This window comes from Urtica dioica, chromosome 1 (assembly GCF_054948205.1).
Source record: "Urtica dioica subsp. dioica isolate 48M chromosome 1, U.dioica_male_clone48M_v1_H2, whole genome shotgun sequence".
Lineage (NCBI taxonomy): Eukaryota > Viridiplantae > Streptophyta > Magnoliopsida > Rosales > Urticaceae > Urtica > Urtica dioica.
Window position 1 is genome coordinate 1,851,713 of NC_142756.1, and position 17,034 is coordinate 1,868,746.

The 17,034-nt window shown below is 38.7% G+C and overlaps 2 protein-coding genes across 2 annotated transcripts; one reads left to right on the forward strand and one right to left on the reverse strand.

The window, feature by feature from the left end:
- Nucleotides 1-130: 130 nt before the first annotated feature.
- EMB3012 (embryo defective 3012) lies at nucleotides 131-12,816 on the forward strand. The gene is made up of 36 exons (XM_089619752.1): nucleotides 131-497; nucleotides 713-978; nucleotides 1,113-1,279; nucleotides 1,374-1,590; nucleotides 1,845-2,191; nucleotides 2,517-2,696; nucleotides 2,869-3,007; nucleotides 3,092-3,240; nucleotides 3,506-3,617; nucleotides 3,698-4,278; nucleotides 4,361-4,484; nucleotides 4,592-4,869; nucleotides 5,101-5,211; nucleotides 5,352-5,414; nucleotides 5,777-5,968; nucleotides 6,433-6,492; nucleotides 6,721-6,789; nucleotides 6,924-7,070; nucleotides 7,175-7,294; nucleotides 7,423-7,542; nucleotides 7,641-7,796; nucleotides 7,877-7,939; nucleotides 8,079-8,203; nucleotides 8,285-8,684; nucleotides 8,995-9,097; nucleotides 9,176-9,288; nucleotides 9,466-9,537; nucleotides 10,016-10,091; nucleotides 10,215-10,322; nucleotides 10,426-10,567; nucleotides 10,958-11,041; nucleotides 11,135-11,351; nucleotides 11,555-11,609; nucleotides 11,727-11,818; nucleotides 11,915-11,975; nucleotides 12,159-12,816. Exons 1-36 carry the CDS (start codon nucleotides 316-318, stop codon nucleotides 12,512-12,514), a joined length of 5,847 nt encoding a protein of 1,948 aa, XP_089475878.1. The 5' UTR covers nucleotides 131-315; the 3' UTR covers nucleotides 12,515-12,816.
- MDA1 (Mitochondrial transcription termination factor family protein) lies at nucleotides 12,779-15,675 on the reverse strand. The gene is made up of 4 exons (XM_089619797.1): nucleotides 15,516-15,675; nucleotides 15,106-15,155; nucleotides 14,790-15,005; nucleotides 12,779-14,368 (listed from the first exon to the last, which is right to left on the reverse strand). The coding sequence occupies exons 1-4, from the start codon at nucleotides 15,602-15,604 to the stop codon at nucleotides 13,251-13,253; spliced, it is 1,473 nt and encodes a 490-aa protein (XP_089475923.1). The 5' UTR covers nucleotides 15,605-15,675; the 3' UTR covers nucleotides 12,779-13,250.
- Nucleotides 15,676-17,034: the final 1,359 nt, after the last annotated feature.

Genomic DNA, 17,034 nt, shown 5'->3' on the forward strand with positions numbered 1-17,034 from the left:
AAAGTATCAGCACCACTTTCCCCGAAATACCCTTTGTTGCGGAGCACGTGAGACTGTAAAGCCAAAAAAGTCAGTCCCCACTAACTTTACTCGACAGTTAAAAACTCTCCCCTCCAATTATTTGATACCACGTGTCTAACCTCTTGTCCTCTCCGACACTACTGGTCTTTGCCCCGAAAACCCTAAACCCTTCTTCACCGGATCGAAGTTCTCTCTCTCGGACACCATTGCTGAGCTCGACATGAAGAAGAAGAAGAGCTCTCTTCATCTCTGACGAGACGAACCTTTTTTCCTCTTTGCCGTGGCGACTCGAAAATGATGTCGAAGTGTTGCTCTCTGCTGCTCGTTTTACTGGTTCAAGCTCTGTCTGCGATCGTAACGACGTCGCATTTTGCTTCTTCTGGTCCGCACATTGCAGATGTGAACATTCTTTTGCCTCCGAGGATGACTCATCCTGTTGAGTACAGGCTTCAAGGAAGTGACGGTTGCTTCAAATGGTATATTCTCTTCCGCTTTAATCGATTTGGTTCAAACTCTTGAAAGCTATGGTTTGAAGTTACTTAGCGACAATGAAGTGTTGAGCTGAAAAAAAATAATGAATCAGCGAATAGGAAATTCTTAGTTGAAAAGTTGCTATTTCCAAGTCTTGTAAAGTAAAAACCGAGTTTGAGCTTTGATTTCTTTTTTCCGTCATGCAATTTGTGTTTCGTAGGTCATGGGATCATCACGATTTTCTAGCTGTTATACCTGAATATAACTCAACCAATCACTGTTCGACAAGTGCACGGTTGAAATCCATAGCTACATACAGTGGTCGAAAAGAGACCGCTGTTTATGCTTCCGATGTACGCACCGGAATCGTCATTCGCTGCAAAGTGTTCATCGACAAGTTCACGAGGATCCAGATATTCCACAGCTCTGTTAAACTCGACTTAGATGGGCTCGCCACTCTCCGTGTCCGTGCTTTCGATAGTGAAGGTATTTCCAGGATAATGTCGAACTGCGATTTTTTTTTCTTTCCAATTGCGCGCGATAGACAGAACAGAACGATTGTATATTCCCTTTTTCCGGGTTACGTTTTGTGTTCTAGTGATGTGTTTTGTTTGTCACAGATAATGTATTTTCATCACTGGTCGGATTACAATTTCTGTGGAAGCTGATGCCCGAAACCAATGGATTGAATCATCACCTCGCTCATGTTCCGTTGAAGAATTCTCCTCTGAGCGACTGTGGTGGATTTTGCGGAGACTTGGATATCCAAATAATGCTCGAAGACAGTGTATGATTTTTGTTTTCCTTCCCTTTTTTTTTTTGGAGTCGACAATGGGGCAGGCTTGTTTCTTCTAAACATTCTCTACAAAATTTCCGTGCAGGGTGTGTTTTCAGATTTATATGCTGTAAAAGGAGTTGAAATCGGGCACGAGATTGTGTCCGTGAATCTGTTCGAGCCAGGGTTCGATGATATGGCAGACAAGATCATTCTAACTGTTGCGGAAGCCATGTCTATCGAACCTCCATCACCTGTTCGTGTCCTTCCTGGCGCTATTGTTCGTTATAGTCTAAAAGTTATCCGTGCCAATACTCCTCAAGGTACGTAGTTAAAGCCTATAATTTACAGTATATATAATGTAATATAACATGCTGTTAAAGCTGAGTCCGTGGACTAACTCCGCGCCATATATTTCTCTTTAGCTTTCTTTGTTTCAGTTTCTAAAATGTAAATATTCGACTTAAATGAATTTTCCTAAGTAAAGAACCCATTTTCTTCTAGCTAGCGAAACTTTATATTTAATCAGATTGAAACTTTTCTAATGTTGAAACTCGTCTTAATGTGCCTTATGCAGTTGTAGCTTTGCCATCTTTGCATCATCGATGGCTTGTTTCAAACTCATCTGTTGCAAATGTGGACTCTATGATGGGCATAACCAATGCACTACAGTTAGGGGAAACAAGTGTTGTAGTTGAGGATACGAGGGTCGCGGGGCATATACAAGTGTCGTCACTAAAAGTTGTCGTACCGGATTTTCTATCTCTATACATGGTACCTTTGTTTGTTAATGGTCATGTAGGGGATGCGATTGAAGCAATTCCATCCACGACACGATGGCATGTTGTGGTGGGCCATCAATACCTTGTTCAAATTAAGCTTTTCACACAAGGGCCAGAGGCACATGAAATCTACATAACAGAGGTATTTTTACGTTGTTACGATTCTAATGTTTTTTCGTTTTGTATCCTTTGTTACGAAGATTATGTTTAGGTTTTATTTGTCTAGGTATGCCATTTGTCTTTGGACATTGAACAAGTTTTATGCTGTGTTTGAAAATAAAAATATGCATTTAAGATACTATAACTAAATATCTCAGGATGGGAATCCATAAATTATGTGTTTTTGCATCTTATCTATACCATAATATATAAGAAAAAATATCTTCTCTGCCACTCTATCTAACATTTTTGGCATATGCTTGTTCTTTTGCTTCTGCATTTTACTAAAGTTTTCTTGATCATTTCAGAATGATGATATCAAGCTGTATGATGACCAAACAGACAATTGGAAATTTTTTCCAATGTCAGATGATATTGCAATGACTCATGGGTCGCGGAATTCCAGAGTCCTTAAAGCAACTTCGCAAGGACTCGGAAAACTGATTGCTACTTTGAGTTATTTCGGTCAAAATAGTGAAACCAAAGAGGTAAGGGCATGTCCCATCCCAAAAAATTTGCTTGTTTAGCCCTTTGCTTTTCCTATTATTCTTGTCTCTCTTATATTCCATATTTTTTTTAATCAAAGGAAGGTCTCATCCTGTTTCACACGACGTTTGGAATTTATATTTATTTTTATTTTCTGGCTATTTCCACTTTTAGGTTCTCAAGGTGGTGCAAGAAGTCATGGTTTGTGATCAAGTGAAGTTTCATTTGGAGAAAAGAAGTGGAAAATCTGAAAACATTCTCCTTCCATGGGCACCTGGTGTTCATCAGGAAGTGGAGCTTAAGGCTTCGGGGGGTTGGAATCCTTCGTGCTGCTATGATTGTTTCAGCTCTTAAATGTTTTATTGATTGATGGAGTTTCTTTCTATTAATCGTGTAGGTTGCGCTCAAGCATCGAATGACTACAAATGGTCTTCCTCGGACATGAGTACAGTGTCTGTATCTGCTTCTGGAGTTGTTCAGGCTAAGAAGCCCGGTAAAGCTACTGTTAAAGTACAGTCTGTCTATGATTCATTGAATTATGACGAGGTAATTAAATTGGGAATTGAATTATGTACTTGTTGTGTTGTTTTTGTGTGTTGCAATGATAGCATTATCTAACCACAAGGGGAAATATTATTGCTTGAATTTTTATTTTTTAATGGGCCCCCTTGAACTTTCATTCAGTCTATGCTCATTTATAATTACACTTGAAACCAGTAACGATCCAGTATTTTCTCTGAGTACCTCACATACTTGCCTTTTTTTCTTGTAGTCACCATTTTTTTTTTAATTTCTAAATAATCCATTATAGGTTGTCATTGAAGTCTCCGTCCCAGTGTCTATCATCATGCTTTCCAACTTCCCAGTTGAGACTGTTGTAGGATCTTATATACAAGCTGCAGTAACGCTGAAAGCACCGAATGGTAGTACATTATGACATTTTTTTTATTTTTTATTTCCTCCTTCGTAGTTGTGAATTCTGTATGACAGTTTAAATTTGCAGGGGATTTCTTTTATAGATGCGATGCATTTGGTTCTATCATAAAGTGGAAAACAGGAAGTGAGATTTTTTCCGTTGCCAATGGAACTAGTAGCTCTCTTATTACAAATGAGCTCTTCAAAACAGCTCAGGCTCCTCCGTGTTCTTGGACAACTATACATGCATCTCGAGCAGGGCGTGATATGTTGCATGCTACACTGTCTAAAGAACTTGATCACGCTGATACCTCATTCAAAGGACCGGTTGTTTTAAAAGCATCTTCACGAATCGCTGCTTATCGACCACTAGTTATTAGTCAGTCAGGCAATGGAAATCGATTTGGTGGTTATTGGTTTGATTTGGATCAAGCAGAAGCCACTGATAGAATGCAAAATTTGGAGCATTTGTACCTTGTCCCTGGAACACATCTAGATGTCCTACTTATCGGGGGACCTGAACAGTGGGATCAAAGTGTCAAGCTCATTGAAAATTTCAACCTTTTGGATGAAGAAAATGGCCAAGCAAAAGTCGGAGTTCAAGTCCATCAATTATCTGGAGGTCATAGGAGCTTGTATAGAGTTCATTGCCAGATGCCTGGAAAATTTGTAATATTAATCTCTCCCTATCTACTTGCCTGGTTCTGATTCACAGACTCATTTTGATAAATTCTATTTTTGAATGTTTCAGAAAGTTAGGTTTCAGCGTGGTAATTTGGTGGCTGTTGACCATCCCGTTCCTGTAATAGAAAACGTTTTACTGTCGCTTACGTGTATCATTCCCAACTCGATTGCAATACTTGCCGATGAACCAGGTATAAACCTTTTTTTTTTTCTTCTTCAGATTACATGAAGCGACAATTTCTTAAATCTCAAAAACTTTAACAACTATTTGTATCTTTGGCCTCATTTTATTTTCCAGTAAATGAACTTAAAGCAATTCAGACTGCGGTTCAGGCTGACCGTAGTCCGGGTAGAATGCGTGTCAACCCAATTACTGTGGCAAATGGTCGTACCATTCGAGTTGCTGCAGTTGGTATAAGCAACACTGGGGAATCTTTTGCAAACTCATCTTCGCTCCTTTTGAAGTGGGAATTAAGCGGCTGTGATGGCCTTGCTTATTGGGACGGCAGTGATGATCCAAGATGGACCAAGTACAGTTGGGAGCGGTTTTTGAGACTGCAAAATGAATCCGGAATGGTATAATGGGCATTTAAAGTTGTCTTATTAATAGTATTGTTAATATCTTCTGCACCTGGTATCTCTAACAAAATGTTAAAAATTCATATACACTTTTTGGGGATTGAGTTTCTGACAGTTTCATTTCTAAGCTCCGAGCAATTTGCTCCGACATTAAATAAAAAAAAAAAGGTTTCATTTTTAAGCTCACAGAATTTTTTATGCTTGGTTAAGATATTTTTTTGTTTTCAGTGTACTGTTCGTGCTTCTGCTATTGGTGTCCATGACGCGATTGCTGACCATAGTGCCATTCAGCTGCCTAGGAATTTAGAAACTACTCTTACTGATGTTGTACGTTTACAGGTATGAGATCCCTTGTTCGAATCTGTCTTCTTTTTTTTTTCTTCACACAAACATATTATAATTATTATTTTTATTATTATTATTTTATCGTTGTTAGAACTTATCTACTTAAGGTTCTCATACCTAGTTTAATTGTGCAGCTTGTTTCTACCCTGAGGGTCAGCCCCAAGTTCAATTTACTATATTTCAACCCCATTGCAAAGGTAGTCTCTGGCATATGTACATTTGAGTGGGCATTACGCAAGAGAGCAAAATATCTTTTCGTTGTTCTCAAATTGTGCTTATCAGACGTGTAATTCATGATAGCTGATCAGCTTTAGTATACAAACTAATGATTCCGAGAGAATACTTAGGTTCAAACAATTGATATTTGTAACTATTTATTATTTAATTTCACGAAGGGAGCAAATATTGATATTCAAAGAAGAAGAAAAAAGGTCACTGCGACCAAGTAGATTAACTACTTCACCTTCTTTGTGCTTGGGGAAATATACTTCTTATGATACTTGAAAAGCATGCCTGGGAAATTGTAGTGTCTTAGCATAATATCACACTCGTCTTTCAGGTCAATCTATCAATTACTGGTGGTAGCTGTTTCTTGGAAGCTTCTGTGAATGATTCTAAAGTAGTTGAAGTTGTTAAACCCCCAACAGGTTTACAATGCTTACAGCTGATAATTTATCCAAAAGGGCTTGGATCAGCATCTGTAACAGTGCGTGACATTGGGCTTGCTCCTCCAACTACAGCTTCCGCCATGGTAAGACCAAGTACCGAGAATGTAATGCTTATGTAAGAGTGTATGCCATTGGAGCCACTTTTTTCTTTTGAACCGCCCTCTCTTAATAATGAAACATCAGGAAGTTACAAGTCTGAATAAAATTTAGTTTTGTTGATAAAAGTTTATCGCTATTTTTTTCTAAACAATAACAATTTTGTAGTAATGAAGGCAAAAGCCAAGGCTACACAAAAAGATGAGGCGTATAAATGTCATTGCTCTAACTCAATAATGTTTCTCGCTAATTTGAGACGTGAGACGTATGGTCCTTCATCAGCTGTGATTGCGTGATATGATTTCTAAAATGGTTTTGTCTTTGATGAAATGAATAAACACGGAAACGAAAAAAAAAAAATTCGGTTTTGATTTGATACTTTATTCTATCCCAGTTATGGGACTTCAAAGAATAATGAATAAGTTTCTCATGGAAGTTTTATATCATATAGGTACAAGTTGCAGATCTGGATTGGATTAAGATTATATCACCAGATGAAATAAGTGTTATGGTAAGTATGGCTTTATGGTCTGCATTTTTTGTATAAATTTTTATGATTATTGTTTTATTATAAACTCTATTTTGTGTGTGTTTGTCTTATCATATAATCTTTGGTTCCTTAGGGACATTGAACTATGGGATTTGCAACATGGTTATTTCTTTCTATTTTTTAAGCCAGCCATGGTGCTTAAATAGCAAAGCTACTCTGTAATTTATGGACACTAAATTATATTTTCAGGTTGGAAGCTTGCAAAGTATTGAGTTAATGGTCGGAATAAACGATGGGAATATATTTGACTCTTCCCAGGTTTGGATTTCCTTGGTTCACCTTTTGTTTACCCTGCTGTATATTTAACTCTCTCTCTCTCTCTTGTAGATTTTTTTTTTTTTTTTTTTTTTTTTTTTTTTTTTTTTTTTTTTTCTGATGTTCCTCATCTGCAGTTTGCTTACATGAAAATTCAAGTGCATATCGAGGATCACATCGTTGAACTTATTGATGGGGGTGATAAATCAAGCGTTAGTGGTGGATATGTTAGAACACCAAAGTTTAAGATTGCCGCCAGACATCTTGGAATAACTGCTCTTCATGTAAGTTCATTATTGCTAATGGTTATGCATTCCTTCGCATTATCCAATTCTCCTAGTATGGCTTGTGGTCTGTTACATATTTTCATATTTCTACTTGAAATCAGGTTAGTGCTGTACGGCAATCCGGGCATGAAATCTTAAGTCGGCAAATAAAGATTGAAGTATATGCACCACCTAAAATTCATCCGCAAGATATTTTTCTCGCACCAGGTGCATCATTTGTGGTATGTACACACCAAGTTGTTATGTTTAATTTCAATGTCTAATTAGCAACAACCTTAGCTCCGATATTATGCGTTATAGCTGTTACGTTTGAGTTATGACAAAACTACTATTAAATATGTCTGCTTAGCTTACTGTAAGAGGAGGACCAACAATTGGCATGCACGTTGAGTACACAACTAAAGACGATGGAATTGCAACAATTCATAAATCCTCGGGGCACCTCTCTGCTATTTCACCGGGGAATACAGTAAGACTGATAAGTGATAGATCTCTTATATTATATTCTTTTGCAAAATAATAACAATTATTCTCTATTTTCGTGATAAACAATAATAATCTTGTCAGACAATTCTTGCCTCGGTATTCGGTAATGGAGACACTGTTATCTGTCAAGCATATGCTAGCGTCAAAGTAGGGATTCCCTCTTCGGTGGTGTTGAATGTACAAAGTGAGCAGCTTGCTGTTGGTCGTGAGATGCCCATATATCCATTGTTTCCCGAGGTAAGAATCACCGAACTAATGAACTCTCACATCATTTACTTACTGGTAATGATATTACTTATATTTCTTTGTGTAAGCAGGGAGATCTATTTTCTTTTTACGAGCTTTGCAGTGGTTACCAGTGGACTGTAGAAGATGAAAAGGTTAGGGCATAATATTCTTTATTTTGTTACTCGCATTGGATGCTAAAGGTTTTTAATTTGTTTGCAAATGAGAATTTTTTTTAATGCTAAACTAAAATACTAGTAATAATAATGGTACTATTATTTTTTGGTATGTCAGATCTTAAGTTTCTATCTGTCAGAGCGCTTAAATGTGGACAAGCACAAGGTTCAAAGGACTGGTTCTCAGATCACTAGCTATTTTAGCGAGAGCGATCTCAATTTCATCAATATCTTATATGGAAGGTAAAAATTCATTGAAAACCCTCTCTTCGAATCTCTCCCATCACTATATATCTCACCGGGGACTATAATTTTGTCAACTAGATCTGCCGGGAAGACAAAGGTCACAGTCTCCTTCTCATGTGTATTCAAATCATCCGGTTTTAGTTTGCAAAGGAAGTCTTATAATGCGTCAATATTGTTGGCCGTGGTGCCTGATCTCCCTCTTGCTCTTGGAGTCCCAATAACGTGGCTCCTTCCGCCCCACTATACCACAGAAAGCCTTTTGCCTTATGGGCAGTCGGATAATCAGAATCGCAAAGGAGCCATAACATATTCTTTATTAAGAAATTTCCTCGAGAAGAGTGAAGTTATGCAGAAGGAGGTTGTTTCCATTGATGGAGATAGAATAAGGACAGCAGAGATTAACGACATTGCTTGCATTCAGGCCAAGGATCGTACCACAGCTAGAACAGAAATTGCTGCGTGCATAAAAGTCGCCGAGGTATGAGTTTTTTTGTCTTATGGCCAGACCATTATGCCTACTCAAAAGTTAAAAGCTCAGATATTTCTTGTCCAAGTTCCGTATTCTCTCACCTATGATATGGTTTACATAACTTTACCCATCATTGTAACGTAATTAGATTAAGTTCATACAAATTGCTCCCACTGGTAATGATTTTAATCTTTACCAAACTGTGACGTTGGCCTACTTCATGTGATTTAACAGTTAAATTCACGGTGATATCTGTCTTGTGACTATGCTTTCATCGTCATCTTTTACCAGTATCATATTCTTCTTTAAATCTAATCAGGTGGCTCAAATAAGAATTACAAATGAGGAGCTTCCCTTTTATGCAATGAGTCTTGCTGTTGGTGCTGAAATTTCTCTTCCAGTGACCCACCGAGACATTCTAGGTATTTTTAATTAAATTCATTTTAACCAGAACTTCATTCAGATACTCATTGACTTTTTATTTGTATCAAACCAACCAGGAAACCCTTTCTACGAGGCACGCGATGCTGTTCCATATGATGTTGTAACTAACCACCCGGATGTTGTGTTCGTAAATAACACAAGTGATGGAAGTGGGTTTATCCGCATCAAGGTTTGGCGAATTTTCAATATCCCTCTCTTAAATTTCAATGAAAAATATGCAAAAGCCCCATCCAGAGACTTTATATTGGCTTTTTCCCAACTTCACATATTAAATGAACAAAAGCCAAGTCTTTAAAGTCCTGTATAGTTTATCTTGTATGAATGATTTTCGATCGTCTCAATGTAGGCAATACGCTATGGTAGAGCTCTTTTGCGAGTCTCAATCGATGGTGTTCGACAGAAATCAGATCACATGCTGGTAATCTCTTGAATTCTGTCACACAAGCAAAAATGTTATAACAAAGCTACGAGGAACAGAAAAAGGTTATGAGAAATGTAGTGACAAACATGTTTGTGCTCATGTGCTTGGTATTATTGACCCCTGCATACGAGTATGCAAAATGAATTTGTTTTCTTTTTCTTTTTTCGTTGGATAGCAAAGAAGAATTCATGCACGAAAAATATGCCAACTAACTTCCACTGAAACAAAACCATAGAAGCCATGAAATGGCTCATACCCTTTGAGATATATAGATTTTGACATTCATCTCGAGCTGTCAGTTGGACTTTGCTATATCTAAAATTATTCACTTGTATTGGTATCTTAAATAACAATCTCATTAGCAAATAGTTCCACAGTTCACTTCGGGTTTTATGGTCATATTTCCTATTTTATGTTTTGGATTTGTTTTCATATTATCAGCTATTTGACATCTCCTGAACTTACATATCTTCAGATTTCAGTCGGTGCTCACATACACCCTCAGAGTCCTGTTGTTCCTAGAGGAGGTCATGTTAATTTTAGCGTAGAAGGTGAATTTTGGATAACCCATAAAAGCTCTCAATTTTGTGTCATACTAATTCTTCAATTAACCACGGATTTTCTTGAATCCCATATTTCACAAAAATTCACACAGATCTCTTTTAATGTGATAGGTCTAAAAGATCATGTTTCCGGTCAGTGGATCACTGCCAATTCAAGCATCATATCAATCGATGTGCTTTCTGGAATAGCTGAAGCAATTGGCGAAGGAACAACCCAATGTAATTGAAACCATATCTTAGTATTTCTCATCCCGCATATATTTTTTTATTCTTCTTTAAACTAGAGCGGTATGGATTGGGTTTTGTTTGTTACTGTGTTCAGTGTATTTTGAAGCGCAAGGTCTGAAGCTGAGAACATCAATTACAGTGTTAGCTGGGAATATTGTTTCCGTGGATCCTCCAAAAGAGATGCTGACAAACGTTCCTTTTCCTACAAAAGGCTACAGCTTTCTGGTGAAGATAAGGTTTGTATATCGGGACTTTTGCAATAGAGGGTTGGACCAATCTAAAATGTGCTTTAAAGGTTAAAAATTAAAGAATTTTTTTGGATAGAGTTTTAACCATTTCCTTTTGACAAAATTCATAATAGGCCATAGTAACCATTTATATTAGGGTAACAGAATTGTAACCTTGAAGTTACTTCCTTGACAAAATGACGGTTAATAATTTTGCTGGTCATTTTCAAATGACCCACCAATCTAACAATAATATATTTTTTAGGGTAAAAAAAAAATACCCTTAATCTTAGTAGTTTGTCACCCAGTTTTTATGAACCATATGTCACAAAGATGTTTTTAGTTAAATTTCGATGTCATTTGCTTATTTTTCTCATTGTGTTTCTTTGCAAACAAAAGTAATACCCACGGAAACAAGTTCAGTGCTCTTGGGAGTGGCAAAGGAAGTGTGTACGACTGCAGAGTAGACCCTCCTTTTGTTGGGTATGTTTTCTTTCTGATTTCTTTAATTTCTGGGCATTTAGATACATAAAAATAATTAGCTTATGTCTCTACGCTTTGCTTTATGGACTGAAGGTACGCAAAGCCATGGTCAGATCTTGACACTGGTAAGGCATTTTGCCTCTTTTTCCCATACTCACCAGAGCATTTGGTCGAAACGATGCCCAGGACAGAGGACGTGAAACAACACATATCTGTAACAATCCATGCCTCGTTAAGAGAAGGAAAGCACGCTTCTGGATCTGCCTCTGCCCTTTTTATCGGAGGCTTTTCCTTGTTGGATACTGGCACGGTAATGACTGATTATAAAATATGTGCTGTAAAGTTAAAAGCTTTTTCTTGTGAAACTGAGGATCCTCCATAGATAAGTGTTCGTGTACTATCAGCCGAGAATCGAAAGTATAAATAATGGTAGCTCATGCCAATGACTAAACCAGTTTGAGCCTTTTTAATAATCTAATGCTTGGATATTGAAGTTTTGAGTATGCCATGCAGTTGAACCTGACACCGGACTTAAACAAGACTATCGTAACAATCATGGGAAACACAGGTAAGCTAAGAATTTCCTTGGAACACTCTACAAAACACATCTTCTTTTTCTCCCGAGCTATGGGGATCTGTACACTTGCTTAATGCCCAGTTCAATTGGTTTGTTTTGTGATTGTAGGTGTCGAGTTTTACTGGCAGGAGCTTAATTCATTGTTCATTAGTCCGATCCATAAAGAAGATTTTGGAATCGGTAGCCGTGCACTGTACGAGGTGCGTATCTCTGTTGGCTTCACAATGCAAATCGATTCTTTAAAAAAAAAAATACAGAGTTCTTACACTGCAAATCTACTTTGTTGTCTTTAAAAGGTCAAAGTGCTGGGAAATACCAAGTTTACAGACAAAATCACGATCAGGCTTCCAGCCAACGGTAATTTTTACACTGTCTTCCGATCTTTGTTGAGACTAGATATATGATAATTATAATGATAAGTAGATAATTAAGGGTCAACATAGAAATCTCAGAAGACAGCGTTACAAAATATATTAGTTGTTTATAACAACTAGAAATGCTGAATGTGTTAGCTGGGGGAAAAAATTCTCAAATTCGCAGGTCAGAAAGTTGAAATCGACGTCACTTACGAACCCAAAACAAAAAGAGCGTGGAAAATCCCCATCGATTTTGCCCTCTTGGCAAGCACACTCGGGTGCGTCACGATATTGATATTGACGGTGGTGATCTTCATCCGCGCCTTGGACAGGCCCGAGAGATCTCAGCCGTCGATTGCCACTCCCGTGCCGAGTTCCACGGCCCCTGCCACGCCGGATCGTGGCAGCCCCATTGTTGCGGGCAATCATTCCCCTCGGACTCCTCAGCCTTTCATGGATTACGTTCGGAGGACGATAGACGAGACGCCGAATTACAGGCGAGATGGGCGAAGAAGATTCAACCCGCAAAACACTTACTAGTCTCGAGTCTGAAAATTTTTCGTTTCACTAATTATGAGATCATAGAGTTTAAGAGGTGTAACACAGAATGTTAGACTCGGAACCACGCTCTTGATTCAGGTGGTCAAATTATTATTATTATTTTGACTTTTTGTTGATGTATGTTATGTACATTATAGGAAGAAGCTAAATCATTTTTCTAACGAGATTTAGTTGACTTTTGACACATTTTTGTTAATCATGTATCTTTACATATAGTTCTTCGACACGTTCATTAACATATAGTTACGGATCATTTCTAATTTTATTTTATTTTTGTTCCACACTGGCGTTAAAAATCCTACTATTAATTACCACAAAATGGAGCTGCCTTGCAACGGTTACAAAACTTACAAGTAAACGCTTGTCTCCTATTCGCTATTTCTAAAGGAAAAAAAATAAAAATAAAAATAAAAGTTTTACATCCATTCTAATTCCACAAACAAACGCATTGTACAGTGTGGATCAAATCACACAGTGTAGCACCACCTCAGAACTGCAATAAATTAATTTGCTAACCTCCCACAAAATTTAATTTGCTAACCTTCCATAAAAAGGCTTAGCAAAATCGTAGAATAAGTTAAAATTAGAACAGACATGAACAAAGAGCCCATACCTTTATACACTCGAAATTCCCCGAGGGACAATCTTTTTATCGCGCGTGTGTGTGTGTGTGTGTCTTGTGTTCTCTCATACTTGAATTCTGATTTTCTGTCCGCTAAGAGCCTTGACCATTATGCTTCTTTAATTTGGCCTTCAAAGCCTTCTCGAAGTTCGGACCCGAAAGCGACAAGAGTTGGTTCAGCAGCAGCGAAACCCCGAGCTCCTTCACAACCGCGTGCCTCGGCTTAATCCTCTCTTCCAAGCTGTACCCGAAATACTGAGGGAACTTCACGATGTCGGATTTCGGGTACCCCATTTCCAAATAAAACTCCCATTTCGGTACCATATTTTCCTTCAAGCTAAACGTGTACAACGCTCCGTATCTCGACACCATGGTCTTGATTTCCTCCTCCGTGTAGCCCTTGGCCAAGAAAAACTCGGTCACGGGCTTGAGATTGGCCTCGACGCTGAGCCCGAAGGTCTGCGGGGCCCGGAGAATCAGGACCGAGACGTCGACACCGAGCGCCCGAAAGTACTCCACGGTGGGCTGTAACTTATCGTCCACGCTGTAGCTTACGATATTGGGCCAGCGAGTCAAAACTCTCCCGATTCCCTGCTCGGTCAGACCGAGGCCCGAGAGGAAGTCCACCGAGGCCTTCATTTTCTGGCGGCTGTAAGTGAGTAGAGCCGGGAATCGGTAAATGACTTTGGCCCATTGGGTTTTGTCCACTCCAAAGCCCTCCAAGAAGGTCATGGTCGGGATGATATTCTCGTGGAGGCTTATCCCACAAAGCTGAGGCCTTTTGTTGAGCACGACTGGGATGTCCGATCTCGGGATTCCGAGATCAACGAGAAACTCGACGACCGGCTTTAGCTTCCCTTCGAGGCTGTAGTACGGGAAGTAAGGGAATCTTCTCGTGATTCCCTTGATCTGGTCGAGGTCGAGGCCGAGCTCTTGGAGGTAGAGAATGTTGGGGCGGAGATTCCCGTCCGGGTCGGTCTCGCTCACGCGAGACAGGGCTTTTTGTTGCCTTTCGTTCGTGGACGTGTCTTCGTCGTCATCTTCGCCGTCGATGTCCGGCGCGGAGGCGGAGATCGCCGTCGGTTTCTCTTTGACGGGCGGGTTCGGAAAGCTTTCGACGACGTCGACTAGGATGCTTCCGTGTTCTTCGAGAAGGGTCTCGAGGTAAGGAATCAGAGCTTCCCTTATCTCGAGGGTCGTTAGTTCTCGCCCTGAAACACCAAAGGTAATTTCGTGTTTAGAGACACCTTAGTAGAGAATCTGACTCCGACTACACTTTTGGTGATAAGATTCGTAAAGCATCGAAAGAATGATATATTTGGGTGATTCAAGACATCCTTGGCTCTCTCCGAGTACAATTACCATTTAAATGTTCAATGTCTTTCTTCCAATAATCTCCCATATTATATAGACGATAACAGTTTCAAGTCCTTCTATATTGATTCCATCCCTAAAATCTTATCAAAATCTATGTTACCCCCTCAAACTTCCTGTCCAAATACAATAAAGAATTTCGCTTTTCCGCTCAATTTTTCCTAATTATTTTCATAATCAAGGATAACAAGATAAAGAGAGACAAACAAAAAGCAGTTTAAAATAAAAAATAAAAATAAAATACGTTTGAAATCGAACCTACTAGGTAACGAGCCTTGTGAACAGAGTGAAGCCTCGAGACGAGGTGGCCGATGAAAGAGTCGGACTTGTTTATGGTTCTCGATGCCATAGCGTTGCTCATACCTTGTTTCTTCAAGAACAAGGTCAACACAGCCTTGGCTTCTTCTTTCTCAGCCGCCAATAGAGTCGGAGGAACCACTTTCAGGCTGAAAGTTTCGTTTATCTCCGACTCAGCTGTAAAACATAAATATTAATACTAACATTCAAGAACACCTCATTCAGTTTGCTTAACACACAATCCAGACCCAAAAAAAAAAAAAAAATCAAGACTCACCGTATTTCGCTTGACAATAGAATACTCTCTTTGTGAAGGCTATTTGGTTCCTGATGAGAAAAATGCCAAAAAAAAAAAAAAAAAAATTGAAAGCCATGGCTTAGAAAAATAGGAGAAACCATAAATTGAAGCCACGAAACTCTTATCCTATTCCATTCCCATTTATATAACAAAAAAACGCTCTTCTTCTTGATTCCGCTCGTAGAAAACAGGTATTGAACAAAAGAAAATCGCTAAAAATTCATAATCCACTACAGTTGCCTCTCTACTCATTTAGTGAATTCATCGATTGACCTAAATAAACAAATAATTGTTTTCCGTTTCTCCTTAACATTCGAAATCCATTACTAGGGACTAAAAGTTATAGAAAAACACATGAAATGAGCAGAGACGAAGAAGGAAGAAAGAACCTGGAAGAGCTGAAACATGAAAGGCTGACAGCAGTTCCTCTCGGCGGAGGAAAATACGTCGGAGAGCAAATTGCAGTGAAACTTCTCATTCTCAGCTTTCAATTTTTTTTTTTCGTCGACGAGTCTTTCAAATTGCAGTGACACTGAGCCAACAAAATATCTAAATAAGAATCGAGAATTGTTAACAACTAAATCACTTAAAACATATTAATTTTATTATAACCAAACCTTTAGTTAATAATTGATAATTAGTCAAACTGATGATGTTGAGAGTGAACCACTTATTTTGTACCGAATATACCCTTATTAGTTAATTACTAAAGGAAAAATGGCATGAACTAGCCAATTCAAACTATGGCTTTTGCAAAATAGCCATAATTTCATTAGGTTAGCCAAAATAGCCACCACTCTCTGCAGACTCTCGATCGCCTCGCCGCCGGGGATTCTGTCGACCGGGAGGACCATCTCGACTTCCATGCGCAGCACCGCGGGGCCCGGCCGCGGGCGGTGGTCGGCCATGTGGCAGGCGGCGGCGACTATCTCGCCGGCGAGGGAGGGCAGGAGCTCCGGCGACGAACCTTTCCAGCGAGGAAGCGCGCCTCGTCGCCGTAGTGTGACGGAGAGTCACGAATCTCCGTCGATCTCCTCGCTTTCGCCGCCGTGACGGAGAGTCCGACGGGAGGTAAGATCTGTGCGATTGCAGTGACTGTAAGGAGGTCTGAGAAGAAGAAGATCGGAGAAGGTCGAGGATTAAATTTTAAGGCTGAATAAAATCTCTGGACTAAATTAATCCTGCCTGGATTAATTTTAATCCCGATATCTTGTTTGGATTAAATTTAATCCTGCCTGGATTAATAATCGCAGCTTGGCTATTTTGCTTATACTTGATAAACTTTGGCTATTTTGCAAATCCTTAAGTTCTATTTGGCCATTTAGCCGCTTGATCCTAAAGGAAAAATGCTTTTCGTATTAAAAAATTATCATTATTCTTTAAATTTCTTAATTATATGATCTGGATTTTATGATTTCAAAATAAACTTAAACAAAAAAAAAAACTTTATACGAAGGACCAAACTTGCAGGTTCGTGGATACGATCGTGAGGTGTGATCTGTGATAAATAGTGTACGATCGATCTGTGTGTATATGTTTGGTGCTCCCTTCCTTGTTTTCCGCCGTTACTATGTCAGTTATTGCAAAGTTATAACTGTTAATATATTTTAATAACAGTTAATATTTGGAAATTATTAGTAATATGTTATCTTCTCTAAGTATTTTTTCTGCGTTTTTTATGATTTGCATGAAAATTGATTCAGTTTGAAACGTGCGTTCTTTTTTTTCTTCTTCTATTGACTTATTTTCCTTTTTTATAGGATTCAGTTACCATTTGCTGCACACATTTCTTTTACACGTTTCTTTTAGATACACAATTAGTTTTTCTATTTGAGATACACGCTTAATAAATAGGCTTCCTTTTTAATAGGGATTCAGTTACAATTTATATTATTCGCAAGTTCGGCA

Coding starts and splice junctions, on each gene's coding strand:
- EMB3012 (XM_089619752.1), top strand. CDS start 316: ATGATGTCGAAGTGTTGCTCTCTGCTGCTCGTTTTACTGGTTCAAGCT. Junction 10,323..10,425: donor TGGCGAAGGAACAACCCAAT/GTAATTGAAACC, acceptor TACTGTGTTCAG/TGTATTTTGAAGCGCAAGGT. Junction 11,610..11,726: donor AACAATCATGGGAAACACAG/GTAAGCTAAGAA, acceptor TTGTGATTGTAG/GTGTCGAGTTTTACTGGCAG.
- MDA1 (XM_089619797.1), bottom strand. CDS start 15,604: ATGAGAAGTTTCACTGCAATTTGCTCTCCGACGTATTTTCCTCCGCCG. Junction 15,156..15,515: donor TCATGTTTCAGCTCTTCCAG/GTTCTTTCTTCC, acceptor TTTTCTCATCAG/GAACCAAATAGCCTTCACAA. Junction 15,006..15,105: donor CTATTGTCAAGCGAAATACG/GTGAGTCTTGAT, acceptor TATGTTTTACAG/CTGAGTCGGAGATAAACGAA.